This window comes from Phyllostomus hastatus, unplaced genomic scaffold (assembly GCF_019186645.2).
Source record: "Phyllostomus hastatus isolate PE091 unplaced genomic scaffold, TTU_PhHast_1.1 phas_scaffold_78, whole genome shotgun sequence".
Taxonomy (NCBI): domain Eukaryota; kingdom Metazoa; phylum Chordata; class Mammalia; order Chiroptera; family Phyllostomidae; genus Phyllostomus; species Phyllostomus hastatus.
This window is the reverse complement of record NW_025334041.1, coordinates 83,505,783-83,518,517: the sequence shown is the minus strand read 5'-3', so window position 1 is coordinate 83,518,517 and position 12,735 is coordinate 83,505,783. Positions and strand designations below refer to the sequence as shown.

The window sequence follows — 12,735 nt, the reverse complement described above, 5'->3', positions numbered from 1 at the left end:
TATCAACCATCTTTGCTCTCTTAGTACATTAATAATCATTTTAAAGTACTTCTGTGCTGACTTCAGTGTCTGAATCCCCTGTAAATCAATTCCTGTATTCGTACAATTTTTACTTTTTTCCTGCCTCACAAATAATTTTTGCTTGTATGCTTGACATTGTGAATAGAAAAATTATAGACTGAAGATGCTATCACTTTGCAACAGAAAAGATTTGCCCTTTTCTCTGTTAACAAGATAGAATGCCTGATCAAAATTTCAGGAATTTTACTAGATCAGAATAGGCTTGGAGCTTTAGTTGACTCACAATACCTATGATTGTTAATGATCGGTTTGGATTTTTGCTTTAAGCTGACAAGGTTTTTATTCTTCAGTAATTAAATTATAGTGAGAGATATTCAGTTCAGTCTTTCAGATGTTTGAATTCAGCTCTTTGGACTCTCAGCTTTCCCAGCTTCAGAATGTAAGGGAAAACTAGTTATATGTTTTTGTGGTTATACTTTCTCAATGGAAATTTGTTTCATAAGCACTCAAAAGGTTACAGATATATTTCGCTGTTTTCTCAGCTCCCTTCTTAGAGGCAGCACTTATGGGTTTTTTAATGCAAGTCTGGTAGACCTCTTATTTTTCGCCTTGAAAGTTCTCCACATCCAGCATTAGTTATTTAGCTTCCTGCCTTATGTAGGTTCAAAATCTGGCAAATGTGAGGAGACCTGAGGTTTATCATAAGCCCCATTATTTAGTGGGAATTAGTTTGTTACTGGTGCCATGATTATGCAGGAGATTTCACTCTGCTTTTCTGGCTGAGTTCCCCATCTTCCCATACCACTCTAACACTAAGGAAATGACCTGTGGAGGAAATCAACTTGGCATTCTGCTAGAATTCACTCTATCGTGCCAGCCCATGGGTTCAGCAAAAACTCTGTTGGTTTCACTTTTTCCTGTGGAGTGTCTGCTTATACCAAGCCCCTGCCCATAATTTCTAAGATGCCCTTCTCTAGCATATCAGTTGGCATTGTTTTCCTATTGCTCCCATAACTCTCTAATTTTTTAGTATGATTTTTATAATTTATTCAACTTAGTTTGCTTATTACAGTAGGAATGATGGCCTGTGGCTATCTACAACAACCTCCTGGAAGTGGATCCTGTTTTAGATTACTTTTAATTTCTATCTGTCATGTATTAACAGTATTTTACTTAGAGTGTTTATATCTTTTAGTATACTTATTAGGTATTTTTTATAATATTATATATGGTATTTTTTTTAGCTTTCAATTTCATAATTTCTAATACTGAAAAATATATTTTTTTTAAATATAATTTCATATCTGGCAATTTTTTAAAAACATTCTAATAAGTTATCTATAGATTGTTTTAGGTTTTTTCTCAAAATTATATCAAATATGAAAATGACAGTATTATTTCTTCCTTTCTTATCATTCTTTTTCCTGTTTTAACTGCTGATACCATTTAAGACCTTTAGTAAAATGTTGAGTATAAATGGTAAGAGTTGGCATCCTTACTTTGTTGCTACTCTCACAGTGCACATTCTCTACATTTCAAAATAATTAGGATAATTGCTCTAAGGTGTTATTTATGTATTTACTTTTAGAGAGAGGGGAAGGGAGGGAGAAAGACTGGGAGAGAAACATCAGTGTCATAGAGAAACATTGATCAGTCAGTTGCCTTTCCCTGCATGCCCGGACCTGTGACCAAATTCACAACCCAGGCATGTGCACTGATCAGGAATTGAACTGGCGACCAACCAACTGAACCACTCCAGTCAGGACCTGTTTCTCCCTTCTTATATTCTGTTCTTTAGAATCCAGCCACTAAATTTTAGTCCATACTCAAGGGAGAAGGAGAGATTAATCTTCACCTCCTTGTGAAGAGGGTTGGAGGATGGTAATCTACATTTATTATTTGGAATTCTTCTGTAAGCAAGATTTGTCATTTCTCTCCTGTTAGATATTTATTCAGTCATTTATTTGCTCCATTCTGTTTTAATATGCATTCTCTATAACCTTAATATGTAATTACAACTTTGAAAACTTATGTTTCCCCCACTGACATAAACTCCTTGAGGGAAGGCTTTTTTTCTTGTTTATGTACTCTATACTTTAGCACAGTCCCCTAATTTATACTGGATCTCTAGTAATTTTTATAAAAATGAATGAATGAACAAATGGATTTTTGCTTGAACTGAAACATACTCTTTCCTTAGCTAAATTATGCAATAGCATTGATTTAAATTAAAAGTAGATTATAAAACAAACAAAAGTAAACTCCTGTATGATTGCATTGTAATAAGTATCTAAGAAAGCAAAGGTTACTGCAGAAATAACCGTTTAAGGTTGGTATGTATGTACAAAACATTCCTTGAAAATACTTAAGTATTCCTAGAAGCCACTTTTGGGAAAATATTATGGTATTTTATAAGCCAAAGATATGACCTGCTGTCCCATTCTCTTATTTGTTCAGATCACTGGAGATTAAACCCGCATTTTCTGCCTTCTCTGGAAAATTATCATCTGATGCAGTCACTCAGATTACAACAGAAAGTCCAGGAAAGGCTATGTTTTCATCTGAGATTTTTATTAATAGTGAAGATCGCGGACATGAAATTTCAAAGCCCAGTTCCCAGAAGGTGGGCAAAGTTCCTGTCAGGTTTGCTTCATCATCTTCAGTCCCACAGGTTACTATTCCTGATGGCACAAATGGAGGTAAGAGAATTGGGTTGCATTTTAGGTCACATTATCAACTTTTGTGTGTAATTATCTTAGAAATTTGTGATTGTATCTTTGTAGTCAGAAAACCTAGTGTTACTTGTAAGCATTAGGAGCCACATGATTATACTTAACTTTTAAATGCACAGCCATGAAGAGAATATGATTTATTATGTTTTTACCTTAATTTCTAGTGGAGTTAACAAATATGGAACTCATGATGCTTGTGGTTGATATATTTTTTAACTCATAATACTTGTAATAAGAACACAGATATTACGTAGAAACTTAAAAACTACAGAGCTCCTGCCCTGGCCAGGTGGCTTAGTTGCTTGGAGTGTCGTCCCGTACACCAAAAGGTTGCAGATTTGATCCTAAGTCAGGGCACGTACCTAGGCTGTGGGTTCAGTCCCCGGTCGGGGCATGTATGGGAGGCAACTGATCGATGTTTCTCTCAAATCAATGTTTCTCTCTCTCTCTATTTCTCTCTCTCTCTGTCTCTCGATAAGTATATCCTTGGGTGAGGATTTAAAAAAAAAACTGTAGTGGTTCGAATTTAGGTAGGCAGGTGAATTTTTGGCATTTTGTCTTATAGTTAATGTTATATATTATAATAAATAGGTACAAATAAATGTAATAATGCAAATACAATATCATAAAACAATGATCAGATACCCAGGTTAGCTGTGGCCCTGCTGTTCTTGAAACATGGAACCCATTATGACCTTGAGTTCACTATCACAGTCAACTGGAAGGGACAAAAATCATGGGAGAGTGCATGTGGGAAGTTTTTATGGGGTAGACCAGAAAGTGGCTTGGATGACTTTCCACAGTATAGGAATAGTTTAGCTGTGTTTTTCATGGTGAAGAAGAGACGGATTTTGGTGAACAGCTAGCCATCTCTAACATAAGGTCTACATTGAGAATGCTACTGTGACAGTGATATTTCAGTAGTACTTACACTATATAATATTCAAAATTAGAGTAAGTTATTTTCTTTTTCAGACCAGTAACAGGAAAATTAATAATTAAGTTTCCATTCTTCCCCCAACTGAGAATGGAAATTATAGATTACTATTTATAAAGTATAATAGTTTGCACAAATCTATGTATTTTATTTTTTTAATCCTCACCCAAGGATATGTTTATTAATTTTATTTATTTTCTTTTTTTAATATATTTTATTGATTATGCTATTACAGTTGTCCCATTTTCACCCCTTCACTCCCCTCCACCCTGCACACCCACTCCCACCCACATTCCCCCCTTTAGTTCATGTCCATGTGTGATACTTACAAGTTCTTTGGCTTCTACATTTCCCATACTAGTTTTACCCTCCCCCTATTTTCTACCTACAATCTATGTTATTCTCTGCACCTTTTCCCCCTCTTTCCTCCTCCCACTCCCCTGTTGCTAACTCTCCATGTGTTCTCCATTTCTGTGGTTCTGTTCCTGCTCTAGTTGTTTGCTTAGTTTGTTTTTGTTTTTGTTTTAGGCATGGTTGTTAATAATTGTGAGTCTGCTGTCATTTTACTGTACATAATGTTTATCTTTTTCTTAGATAAATCCCTTTTACATTTCATATAAGGGCTTGGTGATGATGAACTCCTTCAACTTGACCTTATCTGAGAAGCACTTTATCTGTTCTTCCATTCTAAATGAAAGCTTTGCTGGATAGAGCAACCTTGGATGTAGGTCCTTGTCCTTCATGACTTGGAATACTTCTTTCCAGCCCCTTCTTGCCTGCAAGCTCTCTTTTTAGAAATCAGCTGAGAGTCTTATGGACACTCCTTTGTAGGTTACTGTCTCCTTTTGTCTTGCTGCTTTTAAGATTTTCTCCTTATCTTTCATCTTGGCTAAGGTAATTATGATGTGTCTTGGTGTGTTCCTTCTTGGTTGCAACTTTTTCGGGACTCTCTGAGCTTCTTGGACTTCGTAGAAGTCTATTTCCTTCGCCACAATGGGAAAGTTCTCCTTTATTATTTGTTCAGATAACTTTTCCACTTGTTGCTCTTCCTCTTCTCCTGGTACCCCTATAATTCGGATGTTGGAACATTTAAAGATGTCCCAGAGGTTCCTAAGCCTCTCATTTTTTCGAATTCTTGTTTCTTCATTCTTTTCTGATTGGATGTTTCTTTCTTCCTTCTGGTCCACTCCATTGATTTGAGTCCCATTTTCCTTCCCATCACTACTGATTCCATGTACATTTTCCTTTATTTCACTTAGCGTAGCCTTCCTTTTTTCATCTAATTTGCGACCAAATTCAACCAATTCTGTGAGCATCCTGATCACCAGTGTTTTGTACTATGCATCTGATAGGTTGGCTATCTCTTCGTTGCTTAGTTATATTTTTTCTGGAGCTTTGATCTGTTCTTTCATTTGGACCATGTCTTGACACGCCTGTTATATAGTGAGGGGCAGAGCCTTAGGCGTCCACCAGGGCAGGGCAACCCATGTGGCTGGGTTGTGACACTGTACGTAGGGGCGGGGTCCAAGAGGGAACAATGGCCCTTGCTTGGCTCTCTGCTGGATTTCAGTCACTTCCCCCACTTCCCCCAGGCAAATGGGGCCCTTCTGGTGCTGATTCCCATGTGGGTGAGTGTGTACTTCTAGGAGCCTGTGGGTCTCTCCAACAAACTCTTGCTCTGGGTCCGTTGTAGTCCTGTGAGGCTGGGAGTATCTCCTAGCACCTCAACCCCCACAGGTGTTTTCAGTCCATGTTTTGAGGCTTTATATCCCAGCACTGGGACCCTGGGTTGCGCGGTCTGTCTCACTCCACAATTTCACCTGGTTTATCTGTGTGTGAATGTGGGACCGCCTGGTCTGCCAGCTGCCTTGTGTGCTGCACTCCTCCACAGGCCACCACCTTGCTAGGTCTGCCTGCTGCTGCCTTGCGTGCCCGTGGTCCGCCAGCTGTTACCTTGTACACCTGGGTTCCACCAGCCGCCACTTTGCGCACCCGGGGTCCATCAGCCACCATTTATTTTTTGCTGCGACCCCTCTCTGCCCGGCCACCCGACTCCACCCCTCCTACTGGTCTGGATGAATATGTCTACTTTAACTCCTTGGTTGTTGGACTTCCATGCAGTTCAATTTTCTGTTGGTACTAGTTGCTTTTGTTTCTCAGTTGTTGTTGTCCTTGTTTTGGTTGTACAAGGAGGCACAACATGTCTACCTATGCCTCCATCTTGGCTGGAATTCTGCTCAAATCTATTTAAATCTTTTTAAAATTTTCCTACTTATGCATAAAGTTTATCTATCTGGATACAGATGGGATATGCCTAAATGGATAAAGAAGATTGCTTGGTTCAGCATTTAAATTGCATTGAATTTAATTTAAATAAGTATATTAAATAAGTATATTTATATGTTAAGATGGTTATACTTCTTATACATTTTTATTGTGAAATAAAACTGCCAAAGTATACACTTTAATAAATATTACAAAGAACACTTTTATGTGTCTGTTACTTTTTGCCACAGTGATACTACATAACAACCCCCAAAAATCTCAGTCCTTTATAACAACAAACATTTGCTTTTCTCACTCACTGGCTTGTGTGTCAATTGGAGTTTGACTCTAGGCAGCAGAAATGGCTTAGTTCTGTTCCACTTGCCTTGTTCTGAAACCCAGGCTAATACTGCCCTAGGGTATGTACCTTGTTTTCATGATGGTGTGAGAAGCAGAGGAGGGGAAACCCAACCATGAAAGTGTATTTTAAACCTTTCCTCACATCAAAATGGATTAATCTGTATAAGAGCCACAATTTATGATTTTACTTTTATGTACAGATACCTGGTAGCACCCTTTAAAGAATTAATATTATTTGGTTTATTAATAAAATATTTTTAATACCTTGACTTAAAAAGTAAAATTTTATGGGGTTTTTGTATGTGGAGCCATTTTAAAGTACAAAGAATGATACATTAAATACATGATTATCTGCCCATTTGTTATGAATTAACAAATTTTTAATAATTTACTCTGTTTCTATTTGGTTCTATTTTTAAGTTTTTTTGACGAAATTTATAGTTGAACTTTCTATAACCCTTTGCTGTTCTTTTTTTCCCAAAAGCAACCATTATTTGCTGTGTAGTCACTTCTTTCCCCCAAAGATAAGCTGTCCAGACTATCCCTAAGACTATTACATCCAAACATAAACTGGATTTGATAAGAATTTTAAAAGGCCACTTATCTTTCTCAGAATTCTCTGTCTCCACATTATAACTGTTCTTGCTCTGGGTCCGTTGTAGTTCTGCCTCAGTGTTGTTACTCATTTTCTGCAACCTTTGAAATAAATGGTAAATTTAACCATCACTATCAAGCTTTATGTACACTGGTAGAAAAAAACTAATAAAACCATATTCTAACAATAATGATTGCAGCAGTGACCAAATAGACATGTAGGCTACAGCAATTTTTTCTGTTATTTAAATGCTTCCCTCTACAGATACTTTGTTCCTCTTAACTTCAGTCAAGTTCTCATTGGCTAGGTTTTGGGGGGATTTTTGTGCATGTGTGTGTGTTGTTGGTTTTAGTTTTGCTTTATTTTGTTTTGGGGGTTGTTTTGTTTTGTTTTTGCCTGGTGGAGTGATATAAGTGTTCCTAAATAGTCTGAGACTTTACTAGCCCTACATCCTGCCCCAGTTTCCTTGGTATTCCTAATTGCCCTCATCATTTTCTAATTATTTTCTTTAAATCACTTATAATTTATTAAAATACTAGGTAATTTACCTATATAGTATGTTGTTTACTATTAATCTTCCTCTTAAGGCAGAAGTACTTTTCTGTGTAGTTCACTGATAGATCCTAAGAAATCTGGCACATTGAAGATACTCAGTATTTGTTTTTTGAGTTATTAAATGTTTCCTTACTTATTGTTCTGATGTTTATCTCCTTAGCCCAGCCTTCACTGTTGCCATATAAACCTTCTGGCAGTGTGAAGATGTACTATGTTCCACACTTAGGTCAAATTCCTTCATCTCTGGATTCCAAGTCAGACACCACCATTGAGAGCTCACACTCAGGTACTATACAGAATTATTTAAAATTTTTTGTTTTGAAATGTTATATGTGAATTGGCTAGTTAATTCTGGAATGACATATGAAAGTTCATGCTATTTAATTTTTCTGGGAAATATGGAGCTTTCCATGCTTCAGTCTTTGGTTCAGATAGACAAGTTATTTGGTCAGATATATTATGTACACTTAAACAAAATATTAAATATTTGATGAAGAAAATTGTATGGACAGTTTTTTGTTTGAGTTACTGGACTCTGTCTAGGTCAAAGTTTTCCAAGTTTTCTCTGTTTACAGAGCCCTCTGTATTTCAGTGATTATTTTTCCTCATCATTATGTGGAACTCAAAATTATAAGAAGTATTTTTTCAAATAACTAGTAAGTTATTAGTATACAAATGCTTGTTGTTTTGATGTGACAACATAAAAAATAAAAATATTAGGTTTTGGTTTTGCTCTTTTAAAGAACAACTTACCTTTCTGTGTAACTTCTGCACATATAAAGATGCCTTAGACAAGTCATATAGAAATAAGCAGTTATTTACTAATGAGACATGTGAAATAGCTAGGGCACTGTACACCTTCTCACACCTTAAGATAAAATTGGACATAACCACCCTATTTTCCTGCTTTTATTTCAGAAACTGTCAAAAATCAAATTTATGAAGATACAACAGTATTGAAAGGAATGTAGCACTATCTAATATTGAAACTTTGCCTTAAGCTAGTAGTTTGTGTAGTGTATACCAGATAGCAAATATCATTGTTGTTTCCCTAGAATTTTAAAATATCCCATAGCGTTCCTATGAGATCATCCCAGGGCAACTGCAAATCTAGAAAATGAAGAACACCTCCTGGAGTTCTCAATAAATACTTCCCATGGGGATTTTAAAATAAGGATACCGAATAAATGTGGTGTGGGGTTTTGATTGATGGAATAACATTTTGAGTGGTTTACAGGAGATGACTTGGTTCGGTTTTAGATACAAATTATTTTCTACATGACTTGTCAATAGGCATCTTTATATGTGCAGAAGTTACACAGAAAGGATAAGTTGTTCTGGTCTTAGGCAGTTTTGTTTTGGGATTTGTTTTTTGTTTGTTTGTTTTGGTTTTGGTTTTGGTTAATTTTGAGAGGACAAAACTAGTATCTGATAGTAATTGAGTTAAAGTCCCTGGTATAACTGTTCTTAATTCCCCACAATGATACCACTGAAAGAAAGAATCATAAAAGTGCTCATATTACCACATATTAGGATTGATTACTAAGCCTTTAACCAGAAACTGGAAGAAATTTCTATTACTTGGAACGCTATGATTTTAAAAACATACTTAATGGCTATGAGAACTGAAACAAGCCTAGCTCACTCAATTGAGTGTAGGTATGAAAATCTTTGATTTCTCTATCACTTTTAGCCCCCTGTTTTAGAAGACAGATGTCTTTATCAACAGATCCGATCAGGTGTCCCAATACTTTTTCCTATTCTCTGTTCATATCCATGACTATTTCATCTATTTAGAAGCATTAACTTTGAGTAAAATTGGACAGTGGTGGGAGGAGAAAATGACTCAGAGGTGTGGGGTAGTGCATTTTTTCCTAGAAATATTTTTCTTATAAATAAAGTACTGAATGCCTCAATAAGATAAGAGAACTGGTAACTGTACATACTTGAGATTGTAGTTTTCCATGTTCTCCATCTATTCTGAGAAAACAATCCTTCCTTAGACCAGTGAAGTTACTCCAGATGAAAGCCTTGGAATTGTTCTAATACCCATTGTTTATTAATGTGTTGTACATCCACAGATATGAGAAGAATCCAATTAGAGTTTGGGGCCAAGGCAAGTCATATGTTAGTTATTGTTAGCAAATATTTGGGCCAAATAGATTACTCCTTAATTGAGAATGGGTAAGCAATTAAATTCATAAAATTCTTTAAAAAATACAGATAAGACAAAGGTAATAACATCCCAAAGAAATAGATAGATGTCAGAAATTTACTTATTATAGTAGCAAATTCTCTCTCCCCCCAGGATGGAGGTGTAGGTTAACATGACTCACCTCCTCTCATAACTCCAGCAAAAATTACTGCTAGACTACGAAACAAATATCACCCAGAAACATCAGAAGTTGAGCTATATGGAAGTCAGACAACCAAGGAATTAAAGAAGTCACATTCATCTGGATGAGAGGAGGGGCAGAGAGGCATGGGGTTCTGGAGATGTGGAATAGGTAGCCCCACACCTACATGTGGTGGATAAAAATCAGGAGGGATCTCAGCCCCACACCAGACCACCCAGCCCAGGGTTCCAGTGCCAGGAAGATAAATACCCATAACTTCTGTCTGTAAAAACCAGTGGGGGTTGGGGCAGCTAAGAAACTGCAAAATTCTGAGGAGTCTCCTGTTAAAGAACCTGCAACAGACTTAACTAAAGGACTTACACAGACTTATCCCCTTTGGGCTTCACCACTGGGGCAGCAGCTGAAAGGACACCAGTGGCATATGGGGAGAAACTGAATTATCTGACGTCAGAGTGAGTGCCAGGGCACAGCTTCCTCCCAGACAAAACTCCAGAGGCCAGGCAGTGGCATTGTGCCCTTTCTGAGTCCTCCCCCACACAGCCACAGAGCAGGAACACTATATTGGAGATTCCATCAACCTGATTCACACAGGTTGCCTCATCCTGGTGATTACCTAGAGCTCAACCCATCCATCTTACCAGTGCGCTTTTCTGTAAGAGGCCATGCTACTAAGACAGGAATTCAAAGCAGCTCTACCTAATACACAGAAACAAACACAGGGAGGCTGCCAAAATGAGGAGACAAAGAAATGTGGCCCAAATGAAAGAATAGAAAAAAACTCCAGAAAAAGAACTAAACAAAATGGAGAGAAATAATCTCTCAGATGCAGGGTTCAAAACACTGGTTATTAGGGATGCTTAAGGGAGTCATTGGGTAGTTCAACAACATCAAAAAGGCCCAGGCAAAAATGAAGGTTACACTGAGTGAAATAAAGAAAAATTTACAGGGAAACACCAGTAGAGTGAATGAAGCCAAGAATCAATAATGATTTGGAACATAAGAAAGAAAAGAATATTCATTCAAAATAGCAAGAAGAAAAAATAATTTAAAAAACGAGGATAGGCTAAGGAGCCTCTGGGACAACTTCAGATGTACCAACTTTTGGATCATAGGGGTATGAGAAGAAGAAGAGAAATTGGAAATCTATTTGAAAGAATAATGAAAGAACACTTCCCTAATTTGGTGAAGGAAATAGACATGCACGTCCTAGAATCACAGAGAGTGCCAAACAAGATGGATGCAAAAAGGCCCACTCCAAAACACATCATAATTAAAATGCCAACGTTAAAGATAGAGAATCTTAAGAGCAGCAAGAGAAAATTAGTTAGTTACCTACAGGGAAATTTCCATAAGACTGTAAGCTGATTTCTCAAAAGAAGCTAGGCTAGAAGGGATTGGCAAAAAGTATTCAAAGTGATGAAAAGCAGGGACATTCAGCCAAGATTGCTCTACCCAGCAAAGCTGTCATTTAGAATCAAAGGTCAGATAAAGAGTTTCCCAGACAAGAAAAAACTAAAGGAGTTTATCATCACTAAACCACTATTATATGAAATGTTAAAGGGGGGGATTTATTTAAGGAAAAGAAGAGATCAAAAGTGTGAACAATAAAATGACAACATATCTATCAACAATTGAATCTAAAAAACAAGCTGAACAAACAAGCAGAACAAATAGAATCATAGACATGGAGATCACTTGGAGAGTTATCAGTTGGGAAGAAGGAGGAGGAGAATGGGGGGAAAAGATTCAGGGATTAAGAAGTACCAATTGGGACTTACTGGCCACACATCCCATCCAGACTAGCAATCCTGACGCACCTCGGGCCAAGACCTCACCAAAATCCTGTCTCAGCTGGAGCACACCATGGAAACCATGATGTTCACATTTCACAAATATGCTGGGGATAAAGGCTACTTAACAAAAGAGGACCTGAGAGTATTCATGGAAAAGGATTTCCCTGGATTTTTGAAAACTCAAAAGACTCTCTGGCCATAGACAAAATATTGAAAGATCTGGACCAATGCTGAGATGGCTGAGGGGGCTTCCAGAGCTTCTTTTCGCTGATTGCTGGGCTCACCATCACATGCAGTGACTATTTTGTAGTATACCTGAAGCAGAAGGGAAAGAAGTAGGCTGCTGAGCAGCTACTTCCTCCCTAATAAAGAATTCTCCCAGTAGGTCACCTGAGGAATCTCTGGTGAAGCAGCTCTGCCCAGCTGCTTCTTCCTATGTAAGGATTTCATGAACAGATTGGCACCCTTAGAAAATATACAAATAAGATCCCACCCTACATTTGGTAAGAGAAAGAAAAGCCAATTAAAGCCAGATAAGCTTTTGGTTTTTATATTGCTTGCATCCTGTTGCCCTCAATAAGCAAATTTCTTTTTTAGTTCATGGGAAAAAAAGTACAAATTGGTAGGTACAGAATAGACAGGGGGATGTCAAGAACAGTATAGGGGTCTGGCTGGTGTGGCTCAGGGGATTGAGTGCCTGCCTGAGAACCAAAGGGTCACTGGTTCAATTCCCAGTCAGGGCACATGCCTGCATTACAGGCCAGGTCCTTAGTGGAGGGTATGTGAGAGGCAACCACACATTGGTGCTTCCCTCTCTCTCCTTCTCCCTTCCCTTCTCTCTAAAAATAAATACAAATCTTTTTAGGAAAAAAAAAACAGTATAGAAAATGGAGGAGCCAAAAATCTTATATGCATGACCCATGGATGTGAACTAAGGGGATTGCTGGAGGGAATGGGGGGCCCCGGGGAAAGGGGTTCATAGGGGGAAAAACTGGGACAAGTGTAATAGCATAATCAATAAAATATATTTAAGAAAAGAAATTTACTTATTTGACCCAATAACATTCATTAAAAGACTTTAAAACAAAAACTATTACTATAGACAAGGTCATTTTATAGT

General features: G+C 37.4%; 1 protein-coding gene and 1 pseudogene across 8 annotated transcripts in view; both read left to right on the top strand.

Moving 5' to 3' along the window:
* The window catches only part of ALMS1 (ALMS1 centrosome and basal body associated protein), a 171,750-nt gene that overhangs the window by 88,605 nt on the left and 70,410 nt on the right, over positions 1-12,735 (top strand). For all 8 annotated transcript variants that reach the window (XM_045827151.1, XM_045827157.1, XM_045827155.1 and 5 more), the window contains 2 exons: positions 2,479-2,720; positions 7,626-7,751. In XM_045827151.1, the coding sequence (XP_045683107.1) occupies positions 2,479-2,720; positions 7,626-7,751 (368 nt within the window). The remainder of the gene's footprint in view (positions 1-2,478; positions 2,721-7,625; positions 7,752-12,735) is intronic.
* On the top strand, positions 9,646-11,954 carry LOC123812110 (annotated as a pseudogene).